This window comes from Parasteatoda tepidariorum, chromosome 4 (genome assembly GCF_982258835.1).
Source record: "Parasteatoda tepidariorum strain Cologne lab strain chromosome 4, Ptep-v5.0, whole genome shotgun sequence".
Lineage (NCBI taxonomy): Eukaryota > Metazoa > Arthropoda > Arachnida > Araneae > Theridiidae > Parasteatoda > Parasteatoda tepidariorum.
Genome location: NC_141758.1, coordinates 79,100,772 through 79,120,483, shown reverse-complemented (window position 1 = coordinate 79,120,483; position 19,712 = coordinate 79,100,772). Strand labels below are relative to the sequence as shown.

Below are 19,712 nucleotides of genomic sequence, written 5' to 3'. Positions count from 1 at the left end.
GAGCCCCGAAGGCAAGCATCACTGGCTGTGGTCAGTAAGCAGGTGAGTGACCACTCTGGTCAGCCTGCGTAGGGACCAAGTGTGTGAGGTATTAGTCCTTGTTAAACTGTTCTACCGTAAAGTGTTCGACTTCACGCGCAGGTCATTGGTCTACCAAAACAGGGGAGTCATTCCTTCTGCAGAGGGTCAAAATTGCAATGGCATGTCTTCGGATCATCCTGAGGGATGTTTCCCAAACACAGCCCATTGTGCAGCTCTAGTGCAATGTAAATAAAGTACCTATCTACCAAGCTGAGAAGTAATGCAAAAACATAGCAGAAAGATGGTTTGATTTAGCCTTTCAGGAACTCTCACAACGGCAACAAAAGTGCATGGATTGAAGTTTTGATTATGTAAAAAGTAAATTAATATTCAAATAATATAGTTTTACAGTACTGTTATCACGGGTCTTTAAAACTAATAATAGTGCTATTAAATTTAGGTTAATATAAGTAGGAATTTCATTCTTTTAAGACATCATTTTAATGTTTAGACATCTGAGAGCTTAAATCGTTATTCAGATGTATGGGAACTCGTTTAATAAAACATGCGAAAGTGTTCACAAGCATATTGGAAAGAGACGTTTGTTTTATCTTCGTAACTAAATTTTATAAAACCCGTAAAATCACTGTATAGAAAAAAAACGGATTATAGATTTTTTTCATTTAAAAAAAATCAAGACCTTACTTTTATAACTTGAAAGATAAACACATTTTCTTCTTATACTTCTGTGATAAGCAATTTTCAACTAAGTTTTGAAACAAAAAGTTAATTTTTTTTATCACGTCGTATTTTAAACCGCTGATTCATCACTTGTTTTGACAGAACTTTGCTAATAGTTACCATTCTGAAAGCAATGATTTAATTTTGTAGGGCAAATAATTTATTTTATGTAATCGAAATACCATCTCAATAATTTTAATTTTTGTGTACAATACAGTCAGAAATTTTTTTAATGTTAATAAATGATGTAGATGCTAAACTATTTTGTTTTTTATTTTTTATAGTACAGCTTAAACAACAAAAAAACTGAAGGGATCATTCGGAAAATTTTAGCTGATAACAAAATACCTGATATAGTAAACGTTAAAAATCGAGAGTGTTTGAAATACTACCTTGATATTCCTGAAGTACTGGATTATTATAAGTTATGATTCAAGGAAACTAGTAAGTAAACTTTTAACTAACACGATTTAACACTGATGAGTTATAAATAAATTTACCTTGTTTTGAATACCGATTTATTTTATTTCATAACCGCCGTTGAACAGCCGACCCAATTTTGAGTTTACGACTACCAATATTCAGCTCCGTAGCCTTATAATTTTGAATCCAATCCAGAAAACAAGGGTGCTGCTGGATCAGGCATTGGGACAAACTAGCCTTCAAGGAGCACTTTTTAATGAAACTCACGTTTGCGTTAGCCTGATGGTAAGGGACCCAACCCAAATAGTATAGAGGGGAGAAGCAGTCCAACTCTTCGAATATGTAATTAACACTGGAAACTTCTCGGTGCGGTATATTATACCAGTAAAACAACTTGCAGTTTGACCAACATACTTAGATTTAGCAGAGCACCATATACACTAAGATCCAGCACATGCACAGAAGAAGCAAAGTGACAGTCTGCAGATACGTCACCTGTGAATCGGTTGTAGGACAACTCTATATGTATGCTGCCTCCCGCCAACCACCATTTTTTTTCTGTGTCAAAATGTGTTAGCAGATTTAATCAATATGGATGATATAAATGTACTTTCAAAAGGAATATCTTCATTAGCAGTACTGTACCGTTTATCAATATTTTAAAAAACCCTGAACAAACCTATAATAAATCAAAAGAGCGAACTTTCCTTCTTCTCCCCAATTCTAGAACTGGTTTTATAACCGTCGCTAAACAGCCAACCCTATTTTTGGGTTTACGACTACTAATGTTCAACTCCGTAGGTTTGTAATTTTGAACCCAGTCCAGAAGACAAGGAAACTCCTGGAGAAATTATAGTATTGGGAGAAATTTGTCTTCGTGGAGGACTTTTTGATGTAACTAACCCGCATTTGCATTGCATGGAGAAGAAGACCACGAGAACCTCCCACGGTTAGCCTCATGGCAAGGGGACTCTAACCCATAATCGAACCCCCCGTTTCAAAGGTTTCTTCTGCTGTGTCCCTGAATGTTGTTTTTCCTATATATACAGGGACCGCACAAAAACCTTGGGGGACAGATTTATAGTATGTCTATTGAAGTTAGCTTTCTTCTTCAAACTATGTTCTTTGCTCTACCCATGATCCATTTACCACTGAGGATATTTAACGTCAGCACTGTGGTCGGTGCGAGACGGGTGTAGAATTCGGATCGGCCAGCAATCGCTGGAGTTTCAAATCCAGGTCACTTCATTGCGTTCGAGCGTTCTCTTCCCTGAGGCACCACTGCTCTCGATTAATATAGACATCGATGAAATTTCGCATATGTCTCACATGACCGTGAGAAAAAGATATCAGTAATAATTATAATTTTAATTTTGTTGTCCAGTAAAAATGGGTCGTCTATTAAGAATAAAAAATAAAATTAGGAAAACCAATATGATAAAAAATTAAACATTTATATCTATAATTAATTGTAAAATTTTGTTTTCTCAACTGTAATGTCAGTATATATTTTGTGATTATATGATATTCCATATTATACAAGTTGCCTCGCAATCCCCAACCTAAATACATACTCTTGGTGTTATTAATTAAAATATGTCAGTATTTGTTGTACAATATTACTCAGATTGATTTTACGACATGACTCATATTTTCGTTTGGCTTTGGATATACCTTATTTAGTTGTTATAAACTGGTATTTAATAAGTTATTGATTTTGTCCTCACTATCCCAGTGTAGCGGGGCTAGTGAACCTTGTTCTTAAAAAGATAAAAAAATATAATAATTATAAAAATTATAAAAATAAAGTAAAAAAAAACTAATCAACATGGTAATTCTAGATGCAAACCAGAGTGCAGGAAACTTTCCAAATTATTTCTTAAAAAATACTTCATGATTTAAAAATTATATTAAATATAATTTTTTGACACATTTGTAAAAAATGTCCACACTAGCTTTTCCTCTCCCATTTTAAGGATGGTGATTTCAGAGCACCATATATTAAACTAAGATAAATCCCCACACAGCATGTCCAAACAGTGGACATGCTATGTCTGGTTGCTAGAAGAGCTGAACATTCCTCTATATTATTTGCGATAAGGAAAATGTCTGCATTTTTGATGAAAGTAGAATAATACATCAACACTCATCATTTATCACATCTAAAATAAAGTGTAAATATACGATTCCATCTAAAAAAACATTTACAAGGTTTTGAACTTTTCTTTTTTATAAACAGAGAGAGTTATATACAAATTTAGCTCGTTGCAATAGTATGCCACAGTAAAACTCATTATTACTCTAATATGATTTACAAATGTAAGAACTGGTGGTGAAAATGTCATTAATTTAAGCAAACAATAAAGACGTCACATAATATAAATGTAGCAAAAATACTTATCTTTGTGAATAGTAAGATTTACCCTTAATATTGTAATTTATTTTTCACATAACAGTAGCTTTCTTTTGCATTGTTATAATTTTAGAACATTTTTTGATACTGATGATTTTTATTTTTATATTTATTTTCAGCTTTTGAAGATCGTAAGATATTTGAGAATGAATAAAAAATATCTGAAATGGTGGTCACGGTATAGTTTCTGGTGTAGAAAACTCATTGGACTCAAGTTACTGTAAAGAAGAAACATTTTACTTTGAAATGTAGAGGCTACAAGCTTTTAGTGTAAATAAATATTTACAATGCACTTCGAAATTAAGCGTATTTTAACAAATAAATACACATTCCAATGAAAGAGAGCTTTTACTTTTGTCTCGTTGTTTTTCGAATAGTGTGGTAGTACTTTTTCTGAATCTTGGCCTGGTTGGAATGCCTCATTTGCCAGTTTTTTTGAAACACTTTGTGAAATAGTTATTAAAATATCAAAGACTTCATTCATTATTCTATCGGCATCACTGAAAATAAATTTAATTCTACTTCTCCCTCCCTCTTAAATGGTGTAGCTTGCACATTATATGAACTACTGCCCAAAAAACACACAAGGATTGGCCAAATGAAAAGTAGATACGTTTTATAGAGCAAGAAATACAGCAGAGATATACCACCATCCACGGTTGTAATGGAACGTAAGAGAATTTCACTCCGGACTGTGTGTAACTAATTTTCTTTTGTGATTTCGATTTTCTCTCAAAAATTTATAACTTGCCGCTGCACAGTGGGACAAAATCAGAAAAATGCGGTCAAAATTAGAAAATTAACTTCAATGTTCTAAAAATTGATCACCTATAAGTTTTTTGGGTCGCTGATTTCAAATATGATGTCAAAATTTCAAAAAGTACAAAATGGCGGATGATTATTGAAAAAATTGTAAATAAATAAATAAAAATTATTTATTAGTAGTTTTTGAGATCTTTGATTATAAATTTGTGGTTAATAATTTTAATAAATAAAATAATGGATGTAAAATCTCGAATATTTATCAAAACAAATTTAAACTAAATGAATTGAATCAAAATATTTAAGATTGTTAATTACAAATTCGATTATCGAATTTAAGAAAAATAATGAATCTATTTTGCTAGATTTAAAAAATTTTGAAAATGTTATAACAAAAATAATAATATCAAGTTCACTTTTATAATTTTTTCATTAATTTTATCATTATTATAAAAATGACACGAACTATAAAAATCGATATATCAGCCAAATTCGCAAATATTCACAGCTAATTTTTTTTTAGTTCTTGAGTATACATACCAAACAAATGTACAATTTTTTTTTACCTCGGCAACGTAAGGCTATTTTTATAGAGCACCCTGCAGTTACAATTTCATTGTACAGGGCAGAAATAAGGAAATGGCTCTGGTTTTAATAGCATTTACATAAAATAATGAATTCATATATATCTTAGAAATACATTTATGTATACATCATGCATAGTTTTAATATTTTTATTTACTATAAGGATTTATCATATTAATAAAAATTTAACTGAAAAATGTAATTTTTTTTTATTTCGACTTTGTTTCCATTTAATTGCTATTTCCATTAATAAACAAAAAAAAAAAAACAAAATACACCGTCATATTCCTTGGACATTTTACTACAAAAAAACCATATTGAGATTTTTTTTCTATAACTTCATTTATTTTAATTTTTTACCGCAAAGAATGATTTTCGTTCCACAGTGCGCTGGTGAAATGCTGAGAGATCATGACTCATGAGCTGTGAAAGATAATAACTTTTACTTGATCTGATATTCGATAACTGTAGACTTCCTTCATCAATTTTACACCATTCGTTTGTCCTAGATAGCGATCTCCCAAGCAACAAACATTCGACCATAAGTTCCAGCTTTACTCTCACTTTCTGATGCTAAAAATTATTCTTCCTACTGTTCTAGTAATAGTAATTATATATTTACGTTTCACTAGAGTTGTACAGTTGGCAAATAGACATTCCATATAGTTGGCAAATAGTGATTTGGGAAACATCCTTGAGGGTGGTACAAAATCATACCATCACAATTTTGATCCTCTGTGAAGGGGTGGCTTCTCAGGTGTGGTAGCCCGATGACCTGTTTACGAATATTTTCACGAAGACCGATGCTGCACCCCCTCATCCCCACGCAGACTGATCAAAGTGATCACATAATCGCACGCTGATCGCAGTTAGAGATGCTTGACTTCCGTGATCTACTGGAAACTGTGTTTTGAGTATTAGATGCAAACATTTCAGAATGACTTTACATTCACTTTAAATACTCTCACATGAAAGGGTCGGCATAGCCTGGTTAGCAGGACGATGGACTCGCGTTCGTGATAACGGAAGTTCGAATTCAGCAGGACGATGACTCTCCGTGTTGTAAATGGTGACTAATGCACGCTAAATCTGCCAGATCACAATGTACTCCAAGTTCCTATAACAAATCAATTCCTCTGGAAGCACTGAATTGAAGATTGATTGTTCTTTGGTTCAGGTCGAAATTACGATGTGTGGATGGTGGATAAATGGGTGTGACATATGGAAGTCGAATTCCCGGCCATAGATGACGCCACTGGAAGACAAGAACAATCGAACTCATCTTTTTAATTGCTTACAACAGCAACAATTATCACGTGAACAGTAAATATGTTATATGCAGTCTGCCGTTTATTCGGGTTACTTTAACTTATAACCCTGAAGAATGGCACTGCTATAATAGTATTTCTGACGCTATTACACGGTCCTACCTTTTATTTGGGCATGTCTTATATATCAGACTGTTTTTGCATAAATATTGTTGCTTTACTCAACCACTATTTTCAAAGATGAGGAACGTTGATAAAATTTAAGCACTGAATATGATCACTTAAAAATTTGAGTAAAATAGTGTCTCTCGTACGCCAATAAAACTTTACGCTTTGAAGTAGTCAGTAAAGCACTTATTGGATTAAGACTAAATAAATGAGGATAGATAATTTCTATACAGAAATAAAGTACTCCATTTCATTAGTGAATGCATTAGTAGAGACAAAACTTAAACCATTGAGATGACAAAAATATTTAATGATGTTTAAATACATTTCAAAGAAATACATTGGGTTTAGTACACAAAAATACAAATCAAAATAATCTAAAAATGAGTATGATAACAGTTAAAGGCATTTAAAACTTTGTACAGTTCAAGAAATGTTAAAAGTGAGATAAGGGTGAGCAATTTAAATGTTGTTGTAATTCACCAACTCAGGAATGTCCAAGTAGTCGAGAAGGCATTCAGGATTCTTGATATTGTTCACTTCCGGAACCTGGTTTGTTGCTACAATTTTTCGAACTGTGCTTTCCATTTTCTTGTTATTCAAGTTGTACTGGAAAAAAGTAAAAAAATAAATATGATATTTGAAAAAAAATTAAATTAGTTATTTTCCTTTGAAATTTTTTTTCTTTCACGAACGAGTAAGAAAAGGCAACGTTAGGTAAGGTTTCTATCTATGTTTTGGGCAGGCTAAAATTTAAAAAAAAATACTAACTTAAAGACGATTATTAGAAAATTTCCAAAATCGTATTTTCAAATCTTTCTTGGATCGTTAGGATTTCGTGACAAAGAGTTATGGAGGTCATAAGTTTTTTAAATAAGCTATTAAAAAAATTTAAACAAGTACAATATTGGAATATCTTAACAAAAGCCGTATCGGAAAAATATGAGTTTGATATTTCCACTTTGACATGGTCAGAGCTTTCACGAGCAGATCACTAAATAGAACTCTGATAGAAACTAGTGCAATCAACTAGTATTACTAGTGCAGTATCAACGTTTGACACACTAAGAGAATCACAATTTAAAAATTTTTTTATTACATCTATATCATAAATCATTGAATTGTTTTTACAAATACCTGTTAATAGACAAGTTTTTAAATATATATATATATATATATATATATATATATATATATATATATATATATATATATATATATATATATATATATATATATATATATATATATATATATATATATATATATATATATATATATATATGCAAGGTGTCCCGTAATCACCGCTCATAATACATATTTTTAGACCCCAGTTAAAAATGAAGTGAAAAAAGAGTACAAATTTAGATATAAGCGAAGATTTGATTGCATGAATAAACTTTGATGTGTTTCTAATAATCATACTTCAACTCCTCGTTGTTTCTTCCGGTAATCAAACAGGTTTTGATGTTTTCAGTCCCTCCATCTTCAATAATTTTGTATTAGATTTTGACAGCATTTATATTTTTATCCAAGACTAAATATTAAATTGCGATCCTTTAAGTGCAAAAAATGCATATAATTTTACATTAAGACATTCAATACAAAAAACTTTGCATTGTTAATTTCTGCTTCAAGAATTCGTCACAGTATTTTCTATAAAAAAATAATTCCTTTTGCATATTTGCACACAATTTCAATTAGATCTTAACTGTTTTATTCCTCAACCTACTGAAGTCAGGGGTAAAACTTACTGGAATTCCTGATACTTCAAGTATAACTTGTGGAACACAATCTTGCCAAAGCTCGTCGAAAATCTTTTGTTCTATTTTCCTTTTGAATTCTGGTGTATAAGAGTGTCCTTCTCTCATCTTGACAAAAAGTACGGCCCTGGTCTCACCATCATCTCTGTTCTGTCCTACACAAATGTAGTCCTGGATTTCTTCCATGTCGTGAACTAGGTGGTAAAATTTAAAACACACGATTTAATTTTAGTCACATAGCAACTGCTTCGATTCTAAGGAAAAAGTAACCACAAAAAACATAAAATGATTGACCGATAGAAAATTGGACACACATTATAGTGCAGGAAATATAGTAGCAGTATCAGCACTACGCTTCATTGTTATAAATTACGACAAGAAGTGTGCACCATCCAATGCGTGTAGCTGTTTGACGATTTCACATGAGAGCATTTAAAGTTGCTGTAAAGTCAGGAAAAGATGAATGCGTTAAGAATAATACGAAGTAGTACGCTTTTTAATGTTAGAAGGTAATGTGGACATAACTGAATTGTTGCGGTTTAAAGCGAACGTTGCCTATTATAGACAGTTATGAATATATGTAATGTTTTCATAAACGGTATGTGACATCGTTGTATTTCTCAATACCCAAGGTAAGCAGACATCTTGATCACCAATGAATTCCTATCTGTATATGATGAAACGATAATTGCTAACTGAAGACTCATCGTTGCAGCATTTTGCATAAGTAAAGAAACATTGCAGCAATCTCATTCCGCTATTAAAGTCATATAACTTAGCTTGTTCTCAGCGCAACTTTACATTCACTTTAAATGCTCTCATGCGAACTTGGTAATTATGGCTTTGCAACTATTAAATCCTATGTACGAAAGTTCACACTGGCATGCAATTTTGTAATATAAACGAGCACTCAAATTTCAACTCTAAAAACATCACAGCTACGTTAAAAATCAAGAACTCCATTGATCAATCACAATAAAGAGACCAAAAAAAAAAAAGATTAACGAAAAAAAAACAAAAAAAAAATTACTGCGCATAAGCTGCAAGTACATAAGACTCATAAAAATTAAAAAAATATATATATTTAAAAAAAACTAGAGAAATGTGTTTTTAAGGAGAAAAAAAATTATTAATAAAATTGTTTACCAAAATTTAAAAAAAAAGTATCGAAAATTAAATAAGAAGAAGTTATAATCTCGTTGTCAATTCACACGAACATATCCGCATATAAAAGTGCTTTCTAATATTGTATTAATACAGCCAAAGCAAAATATATCAATACAATAGTGCACGGAGCACCAAAAAAATTGAAACGAAAATATGACACATTAAACAAGAATTGCAAAATTAAGCATCAAGTAAAAAATAGAAAACAAAAATTCGATAAAAATACAGAATAAATCGCAAAATGTAACATATAAAACGAGTCGCGAATTTAGTTTTCAAATGTCTTATACATTTCCACTTACTAGCATCTTTCAAATAAGTAAGTAAGATATAATAAATAAGTAAGTAAGATATAATAAATAAGTAAGTCAGATATAATAAGTAAGATATAACAAATAAGTAAGTAAGATCATAATAGAGTGAAATAAGTAAGAAGACGCCATGAAATGCATCCCAGTATCCGCTATTTATGCTTTTATTTTCATAATTATAGATAAAATATTATTTATGACATTAATATATATAAACACTTTTCGAAAAAACTACCATTTGCATTAACTACCTGAAGCATGCTAAAAACAAAATTAAAAGATGCTTGGGCAAATTGGTTGGAATGGTTTGTTACAAAGCAGGGAACTTTGTTGAACTTAGTGATTAATTATAAGACTTTTTCAGAAAAAAATTTCTGGTTTCGATAATAGGATGAAGCCAACTGTTTGTTCTTATCTCATTCATTTTTTGTTCTCATAATTTTTAGAATCGTCGGTCATTTTCGCGACATCCGGTATTGGAATGGTAAGAAACCTATAGTACTTAAAAAAAAAAAACATTTTAATGGTTTTATTATTATTATTTTTTCAATTTATTTTGCTTGATGCACAATCTAAGTTAAAATTCTTAAATAATACTTTCAGAAAACAAGACTAAATTTTACAAACTTAACTTTAACTAAACGTGATTGTGTATTGCTTTTAATAAGAACTAAAATATCACTTACTTGCAAAATAAACATCTCCTGCACCAAATCGTTCTCCAAATTGCTTAAGCGTATCATCGCTAGAAGAATAATAATACATTCTTTCGTACACAAAGCTAATAATATTTTTAATATTTAATTTTTTTAAATATTCACTTCTAAACAAAGACAATATAAGATCTTTTAGGCCTACCCTGAATACAAAGTTCCGAAAAAGTTTCTAACATTTCAATTGGTAATATAAAGCAAAATAACTGGAAGAACTTTTGATAACATGATTAAAATTTAAAGTATTAGACTGCAAATGGACTAAAATTGATAAATAACTTGTGCAAAATATTATTTAAGACTTAAAATCTGATACAGAGAAACATTTTCTCAGAGACTTTATTTCGATGGAATTAGTTCCTAGATCACGCAAGAGCGGTCAAAACTTAATGCATCTTAATGTTTGATGTTTTTGCACTCTATTTTCGCGTTTCTTTTCTTTGTCATTACTCTAGCACTCAAAATCGTTTGTACTAATTAATAAAACTCGTTTACATTAAGACAGCATCAGGAAAAAACGTTTTTAATAATTATTTGCAAAAGATCAAAATTTTTTAACAGCGAGTCAAAAAATTTTAAGTAAGTAATTTCAATGGAAAATTTCATATTGTGATGAATGAAATTACACTGGATCAAATGAAATTCCGCTGGAATATGTGCTTTTTAGTACTAATGTAAAGTAAAATTATAGAAAAAAAGAGTAAAACTTAATAACTGTACTATAGTAATAATATTTTTGCTAAAGGAGTATTGCGAAATTTTATCATTGTCTTGATGGAAGTACATGCATAAGATCAAGTAAATAGAAATAAAGTAAAATTAAAAAATTTTAAATGAATTTAGAATAAAAACATAAGATAAATTAAGAATCAGTTGAGTTAAATTGAAAAAGAAGATCAAAAAAGAAGAAGTCAAACTAAGAACTAAGAAGCAAAATAGTATAAAATTTGGGTAGTGTTTTTGTTTTAAGGTCTTATTTTTTCTTACCTTCTGCCAATTACAACTAAGCCTTTTGTGTCCGGATTAATCCATATTTCATCGTTTTGACACCAAACACCTGAAATATAATTAAAAATAATTAAATTTAAATTAATCAATTGATCAATTTTTTTCATAAGGATTTGAACAATCCAACATTAATCTACAGCATAATATTTTTTAAAGAAATAATTGCTTAAACTTATGTGATTTTTTTAAAAATCTATTCCTAGATAAATTTATAAATATATTATTAATAATTACTCAAATGCATGGACATCACAAATGAATATTAAATACTCAAATCCAAAAGTAAACGATTTATGACTAACAGATCCCCAAATTCAAGTCCATCCCTAATCCTCAATCATAATTTACAAATTTCTTGTGTTTTTAAACCTGTCAAAAACAATTATTTGTCCTTAAAAAAAAAAACTTATTTTAGCAGATATACGAGTAAATCAATGAAAGGCTTATCGATTTTAAAGAATAAAGTGGATTTGATAGTCTTAATACATATAATATTCCTAATGGTATCAGGATTTAAAAAAGATTTTTTTAAAAATTTAAACTATCATTTAAGACCTCTAAAATTTAGACTCTTCCCAAATTACTAACATTACTGCGGATTTTTAAAATCCTAGTCTTAAATTAAATTAAAATATTTGCATATTAGTCGACACATGTTAATACTTACAGGAAAAGTTGACAAAAACGATATCTTAATCTTATCTTAAGGAAAACGAGATGGAAAAAGATTGCAAGATTAAGTGCTGAATGAAACCTGAAACATTTTATCTCCAGTTAGATTTGGCGAAAATTTTTTGATGTTTTCATTCTCACTTTCCTCAATAATGGTTTAACAAATTTTGATAATGTTTTTACTTGTTTTTCCCTTTGAAATAAAATCCTATTATTATTAACATTATATGCAAAGATATGTTATAATGTATTTTAATCAACACGATGAAACTGTTGTTTACCAGGATATTTGGATAAGTAAGTTTCCTTCATTATACTGTGATCTTCATCCTTCCAAATGAAAACCGGTAAAGAGGGGGTTGGTTTGGCTAGAACCATTTCGCCTCGTCTGTTCAGTACAGATTTACCTTAAAAGTAATTTACACAAAAATGTTTAATATGATAAATCATGTACATTAAGAAAAAACAAAGAATAAATCACTATTATTTTTAATCATATTTTTTTGAATTATGCACGAATCTAAGAATCCTAATGTACGTTCCGAAAATTCAAAGTCAGAATGTAGATCAATGACATAAAAAGCTTAAAAAGTTTTTTAAAAAAGGAGAAATTCAAATTTCAATGTAAAAAATAAAGCAGAAAATCTTTCTTTTCTTTTTTCTAATATTTAGAATATGTACACAATTGGAATATGTATTTGAAATGTACACAAAATTGTTTAATAGGATAAATCATGTGCATTAAGAAGAAAGAAAAAATAAATCACTATTATTTTTAATCACATTTTTTTTAAAATTATGCACGAATCTAAGAGTCCTGATTTACATTCAGAAAATTTAAAATTAGAATGTAGATCAAGTACGTAAAAAGCACAAAAAGTTTATTAAAAAAGGAGAAATTCAAATTTGAATATAAAAAGTAAAGCAGAAAAACTTTCTTTTATTTTTTTAATATTTTTATTATTTTTAATCATATTTTTTTACATTTTGCACGAATCTAAAAGTCCTGATTTACATTCAGAAAATTCAAAATTAGAATGTAGATCAATTACGTAAAAAGCACAAAAAGTTTATTAAAAAAAGAGAAATTCAAATTTGAATATAAAAAGTAAAGCAGAAACCCTTTTTTTTTATTTTTTTTAATAATTTTATTATTTTTAATCATATTTTTTTACATTCTGCACGAATCTAAAAGTCCTGATTTACATTCAGAAAATTCAAAATTAGAATGTAGATCAATTACGTAAAAAGCACAAAAAGTTTATTAAAAAAGGAGAAATTCAAATTTGAATATAAAAAGTAAAGCAGAAAACCTTTCTTTTATTTTTTTAATATTTTTATTATTTTTAATCATATTTTTTTACTTTCTGCACGAATCTAAAAGTCCTGATTTACATTCAGAAAATTCAAAATTAGAATGTAGATCAATTACGTAAAAAGCACAAAAAGTTTATTAAAAAGGGAGAAAATCAAATTTCAATATAAAAAATAAAGCAGAAAATTTTTCTTTTCTTTTTTTTAATATTTAGAATCTGTACACAATTAGAGTATGTATTAGAAATGTACACAAAATTGTTCAATACGATGAATCATATACATTAAAAAAAATCAAAGAATAAATCACTATTATTTTTACTCATATTTTTTTTAAATTATGCGCGAATCTAAGAATCCTAACTTACATTCAAAAAATTCAAAATTAGAATGTAGATCAATTGCAGAAAAAGCATAAAAGGTTTATATTAAAAAAGAAGAAATTCAAATCTGAATATAAAAAATAAGGCAGAAAACTTTTTTTTTCTTTTTTTTTAATATTTAGAAGATGAAAAAAACCTTTTTAATTATTTATATTTTGAATATTTCTGATAATTATTATAACTTAAGAAAAAACGTGATGTTTTTCTTTATTTAACGAAAATTAAGATTTGTATTAGGAGCTTTAACTCTCACAAAAAAAAAAATTAAAAGTTGCTTGGTAACAAAATTATTTATAGAACTTCATCTGGCAACAATTACTATTCCAAAACTTATCATACGTCTTCTGGCAATGAGAACGAGTTATCTTAAGTATTTCTCCAGCCTCTTATAGGACAGGTTGTCCATTTTATGTCTTCTAAGTGCTTTTTAGCTTTGAATATAATTTTTTTTTGTGTTTAAGTTAAACACCAAAGCTCTTACACATCAGTAAAGAGTTTGCAGAGCACCCTAATGTAGAAAACACCATCCATTGCGTGGCATTTAGGAAGTACATGCTTAAATCATTGTAAAATAAGAAAAATAATCGTTTTAGTATTGCTAACATTTTATTTTTATTAAATTTGTTTATTATATTTAACACAAACTGCATTTTCAGAAAATTATTTTTATAAAATTTGATGGCGCCACCTATCGGTTTGTAAAGTAACTACAGAGTTAAGTAAAGCAGTTCAAGAATTGGGTCAATATCAATATAACTGATGCAACCGAAAATAAAAATAAATAAACACGTTTACCTTTTTGATCAAAGCATTTCACATCCATTCCTAGGCCAGGAGCTTGAATTTCTCCTGCGTAACAAGGCAAATTTAAATCAAATCCGGAAAATGTTCCAAAACTTTCTGACGCACCTACAAATTAATTTAGTTAGACATCTCATAAAATAGAATAAAAAAATTGAAAAATGTTATGATTAAGCATTACCATATTGACTACAAGTGAATACGTTGCGTTTGACCTTTTCTTTGATGAATAAATAGTTTTGAACTTTAACAGGACTTCCACCCATAGTTAAAAGCTTTAAATTACTCATATCTAAATCTGATCCTAAAAGAAAGAGATAAAAAAAAGCGTTCAGGAAATGTATTAATTTAAAAAGGAAATATCAGAATTGTTAAATAAAAAGTGCTACCAGATGCTACAAAACTTATTTCAGATGCTACAAATACCATAAGATGTGGTATCTTGTAGTTTCTGGAAGAATTTTATTTAATCTCAATTGCTTTGAGCGATAGTTGTTATAAAAGCGCCATAAAAAGGGACTTTTTAGGATTAGATCCATGCAATAGCTTATAGTATTCGTATGTAACTCATTTGGTTTATTCTTTGGAAGGAATTAAGATGTTCCACCTGGCAAAATAATTAAAAGTAATATATGCAAGGTGTTTTGTAAGAACCGCCCTTAAAATAAATATTTTTGAATTTTCTAAAAAATGACGGTGGAAAGGAAATCACAATGGGGATCGCTAACTAATATTTAAACCAGGAACAAAGAAGAACCATACTGAAACTTATTTTGTCTGTACCGTATCTGAATCAATATGGGGGAAGGTAGAATCAAAATCATCTGAAGGCTCTTATTACCACATTTCAACTCTTCCCTGATTTTTCAGGCAATCAAACGTATTTTGATTTTTCTTTTAACTTGGCATTATTAAATCGTGATTCATCGAATTTCTATAACGGTTTTCCCTCGCTTAAACTTTCACTTGCAGTTTCTACTGGGCAGATTTATGACTTGATTTTTGACAAGGTTTTTAAAGATATAAGTTAAAACAAAACACACTCCATATGCACATACATATGTCTTATTATATAACTATAATTAACATGTCTTAATAACAAAGCAGTTAACTTTCCGCTATGAACACCTCACATCAGTAATGTCAACATTTTCCAAGAAGGAAGCATCACCATTCTTTTAACCCTGCGCCAAATGGCTGGAGTTTGATCCTCCGAGAATTCGTACTGAAAAGTAATGATATATCGTATGGTAATATATAAGTTTTGTTCTTTACTCTTGTGCTTTTTCTGCGGTTCAATGTTGCACATTTTTGTGCTTGGTTTGTGCATGTATGTGTTTTTTAAATTTGAAGTCCATGAATAATTTAAAAAAAAATATATATATATATAACCCCATTATAACTGCTTTTAAATTTATTATTACTAAAATTTATTATTACTAATATCAATTTATTAATTAGTGCTGCAATTAAGTTAATCATGATGCTCACAACAATTCATAATGGATATCAAATTAAAAAAGTTGATTTAAGGTTTTCAAATAAGTTAAATGAATTTATTTTAGGTTGCATATTGTTTAATTCGCTGTAATTTTCCTCATTTCGTTAAACATTTGAGAGACCACGCAGCGTCTGAAACTACGCGTTTTCACAATAAGATGATAATAAAAAATAACGAAATTCATCTCAAGGATTGCTAAACCATCAAAAAAGAGCATTAGTTTTAATTTCTGAAAATGTATCACATTTTTGCTTAAGAAATTTAAAAAAATTTGAAAATAAATAAATATAATAAAGTCTGAAGTAATTAAGAATATTTTCAAAAATGCCTATTCTTTCAACTTTGAATGATATTCTCCTCTAAAAATAATTTGTAAAATTACTTTTTTTGATATTATTATTAAAATTTACGAAAGGACTAAAGTCCCTATTATTGCATCATTTCCACATATTTATAAATATAACTTCATAACTCCAAAAATGTTCTGAACTTACCAGGAACTGTATTCATCTTTTCAAGCTTATCGGCAATAATTGTTGCAAAAAAAGAATAAGTAACTTTGTGGCGAGCAAATATTTCCCAAACTGTTTCGTCTTTTCGCTCATAAAATGGACAGCCAGCAAAAAGTAGCAGCTTTACGCCCCACGCGAGGCAAGGAACGAAAGTATCCCATAATGTCCATCCAACCTGCAAAAAATGGAAACAATAAATTTAATTCATATTAATTCTGGCGAATTAAAATAATATGTACATTGAGAAAAAAAAGTATGGTTAAATCTGTCAGAATGTGGAAACATTTACCGTGATTCTGGTTCTATGAAAACACCAAAAAGTTCGGCAATTTCACCGAAGCAATTTGGTAATGATTTTAGTGAAATTAACAGTAAAACATGGTTCCATAATTTGACATAAAATTAAGTAAATGTCGTAAAATTAGGTAATTATATCATCACACTTTAGAGCGTGGAATAGAAACCATTTATTCGGTAAAACTTTATTTAGCTCAAGGAATAAGAACCACTGAATAAGAACCAATAAGAACCAATAATAAGAACCTGAACTGAAATAAGAACCAATTTATCCGGAGAAATTAATTTTTCATTTCAGTTAATGGAATAAAAACCACTTATTCGGTTAATTTACTTTCCAGTTATGAATTTTATACTAGATGTGTGGTAATAAGAATTTTCTGTAAACCGTAACCATATGAAGGTTAAAATAAACAAATTAATGGTTTAAATACCGTATAATTTGGTTTTCAGAACCAATTTAAAAAAAAAAAAAGAAGAAAAACTGGAAATGTAATAACGTACAGAACGGTAATTTCACCGGCCTTTTTTCTCCTTGTGCAAAACCAATCAATTAAACCAATGTTGTTTGACCAATATTCAAGTTTTATTACACATGCTTTATGAGTTTTATTATAAAGTTTCGATATACAGAATCAGATTGAAATGGCAATCAACCCTTTCCCTTTTGGAAATTCTTTGTAACATTTAAAAATTAAAAATCCTTCCTTAAAAGACATTTCAATTGGATTAAGAATTTACGGAAGTACTTTAAAAATTCAAATGCGATACTTATTCTTGGGATATATTATCCAGAAATATTTTTTTTTGTCGTGGTATTCCAGTGGTTAGAGAATCGAATTCCTGTCCGGAGGGACCGGGATTCGATTCGCTAAGACCCACAGATTATATGCGATATACGTGGTCATAAAATCTGTGGAATCGAAAGTCCTGTGCTCGGTCACAGATTAGTACCATGGTTACAGGGATCAGGAGAAAATTCCTTTCTCTTCAGATCTATGTCTAAATTGAGGCTGTGACTTCACGAATGAGATCCCCTCTACACTGGATCACAATTCTGATGACATGTCTTCGGATCATCCTCAGGGATGTTTCCCAGACCATCGCCAATAGCCCATTGTGCAGTTCTACTGCGGCGTAACTAAAGAGCCTACCAAAAATATTTTTTTCGAAAACAATCAATCCAACATTTGAGAAAATTAGCATCAGTTGGATTTTTTTTCTGAAGATCCGCGCACTGGAATTTTCTCGCAAAAGCTTTCAAAAATATTTATACAAATATCGCTACAGTTTGACAAATCTTGAAAGATTTTCAATAAATGCAAAATCTTTAAAATCGTGATCAGAAAAACATGAAACTACAGTCTTAGTAAATTCCACTTTTAAATTTTTTATTTTTATTTTGTATAATATTTTGCTTTTGACGAGAAAATTAATCCTTTCTTCATATTAGTTAGTCTATAATAGTTGGCGCTTTCCAGCAGTAGATTTGTCTTTCAGAATAAATTATCAAATTGAAATTATAATAGCATAGATTGAACTACTTTTTGTATTTCCAAGAATAAACAATTGCTTTTCGTACAGTTAAGTACGTCATGCGTGTTTTGACTTGTATTAAGTTTAGCTGAACTCTGTATTATTTCTAAGGAAATGTTGCAACTGCTGTACCACTTATCGCTGTGCGTCCTTTCTCATATTCTTCACTTCCGCGTCTTTCTCATATTCATAGTTTGTTGCTATAAAAAAAGTAGAAAGAAATTGAAAAATTCGTATTCTCTTGTATAGGAATTCGTTTTGAAAGGGAATTAACTCCAAATCAAGATGACGACATTTTAAATTCATAAAGTATACTACACTGAGAAAAAATGTATGGTCCAAATTACTGCAATATGCTAAAATTTATAGAGTCTCTGGCTCTATAAAAATATTAAACAGTTCAGTAATTTTCACCGAAGTGCTTTGGTATTGATTTTGATAAAAATTAACAATAAAATATGTTGTTTTTTATGAGTGGAAAAGTTTCGTATATGCAATAAATATTATGTAGTATAAAATGTGCAGTTTTTATGTCCTAAAGTTTCATAATAAAATTTGGTAATTTCATCATGATAATGGCACAAAAGCCATTTTTTCGTTTAAATTTACCTTTCAGTTTTGTATTTTTTACTAAATGTGGGGTAATAAGAACAATAATTTTGAGAATCAAAATTTCATGTAAACTGCTACTATACGAACGGAAATTTTAACAAACAACTGGTTTAAATCATGTATATTTTGGTTTCATTAATCATAAAATGGTTTTTTTTACTAGAAGTGTTATTACCATACAGTCCATACAGAATTTTTTTTTCTCCATGTAAAACAGTTAACAGGGTGAGGCTGCTGACAATAGCTGTAAAATAATGTAGATGGCCCAATGAAGTAGTCGGCTCTATTATATAAACCTACCTCTAAATAAATTGTAACTTATAAATTATGAAAATAAAAAAATTTATATTCTTACTGGATAGCACGTATATACAGTATCACCACACTTCAAATTCCAATAGAACGCAATGCTTACTAAGTGAGAAATCAGCGTCTAAAGATAGTAGATAAAAATTAATAATATAAATATTTAAAACTAAAAAAATATAAGAATTTGAAGAAGAATATTTTTTTCAAGTTGAAAAGCATATCGAAAATAATACTTTATATAAAACTTTTGCTCAACTGTTTATCTTAACCTGGAAATTTAACGCAAGCGGCTTAATTTTGTAAGAAATCTATGTCACTATACTAGCAAGTACATGATCGAAGCAGGCACATATAACCAGTAATTTATCATGAACATGCCATCTAAAATTACGAACTTCCGATTTAAAATTACATTTCCATAAACTAATAGTC

At 29.3% G+C, this 19,712-nt stretch overlaps 2 protein-coding genes across 6 annotated transcripts in view; one reads left to right on the top strand and one right to left on the bottom strand.

The window, feature by feature from the left end:
* LOC110282477 (acetoacetyl-CoA synthetase) overlaps positions 1–3,938 on the top strand; it is a 36,968-nt gene extending 33,030 nt beyond the window's left edge. For all 4 annotated transcript variants that reach the window (XM_087161439.1, XM_087161440.1, XM_087161438.1 and 1 more), the window contains exons 18-19: positions 1,047–1,206; positions 3,718–3,938. In XM_087161439.1, the coding sequence (XP_087017565.1) occupies positions 1,047–1,193 (147 nt within the window). In that variant the 3' untranslated portion in view covers positions 1,194–1,206; positions 3,718–3,938. The remainder of the gene's footprint in view (positions 1–1,046; positions 1,207–3,717) is intronic.
* A 2,732-nt stretch (positions 3,939–6,670) lies between these two features.
* LOC107445597 (acetoacetyl-CoA synthetase) overlaps positions 6,671–19,712 on the bottom strand; it is a 40,798-nt gene continuing 27,756 nt past the window's right edge. For both annotated transcript variants that reach the window (XM_043047900.3, XM_087161435.1), the window contains exons 10-18: positions 19,327–19,404; positions 16,509–16,701; positions 14,695–14,817; positions 14,508–14,621; positions 12,297–12,422; positions 11,323–11,392; positions 10,309–10,367; positions 8,136–8,338; positions 6,671–6,990 (exon numbers count right to left, since the gene is read on the bottom strand). In XM_043047900.3, the coding sequence (XP_042903834.2) occupies positions 6,844–6,990; positions 8,136–8,338; positions 10,309–10,367; positions 11,323–11,392; positions 12,297–12,422; positions 14,508–14,621; positions 14,695–14,817; positions 16,509–16,701; positions 19,327–19,404 (1,113 nt within the window). In that variant the 3' untranslated portion in view covers positions 6,671–6,843. The remainder of the gene's footprint in view (positions 6,991–8,135; positions 8,339–10,308; positions 10,368–11,322; positions 11,393–12,296; positions 12,423–14,507; positions 14,622–14,694; positions 14,818–16,508; positions 16,702–19,326; positions 19,405–19,712) is intronic.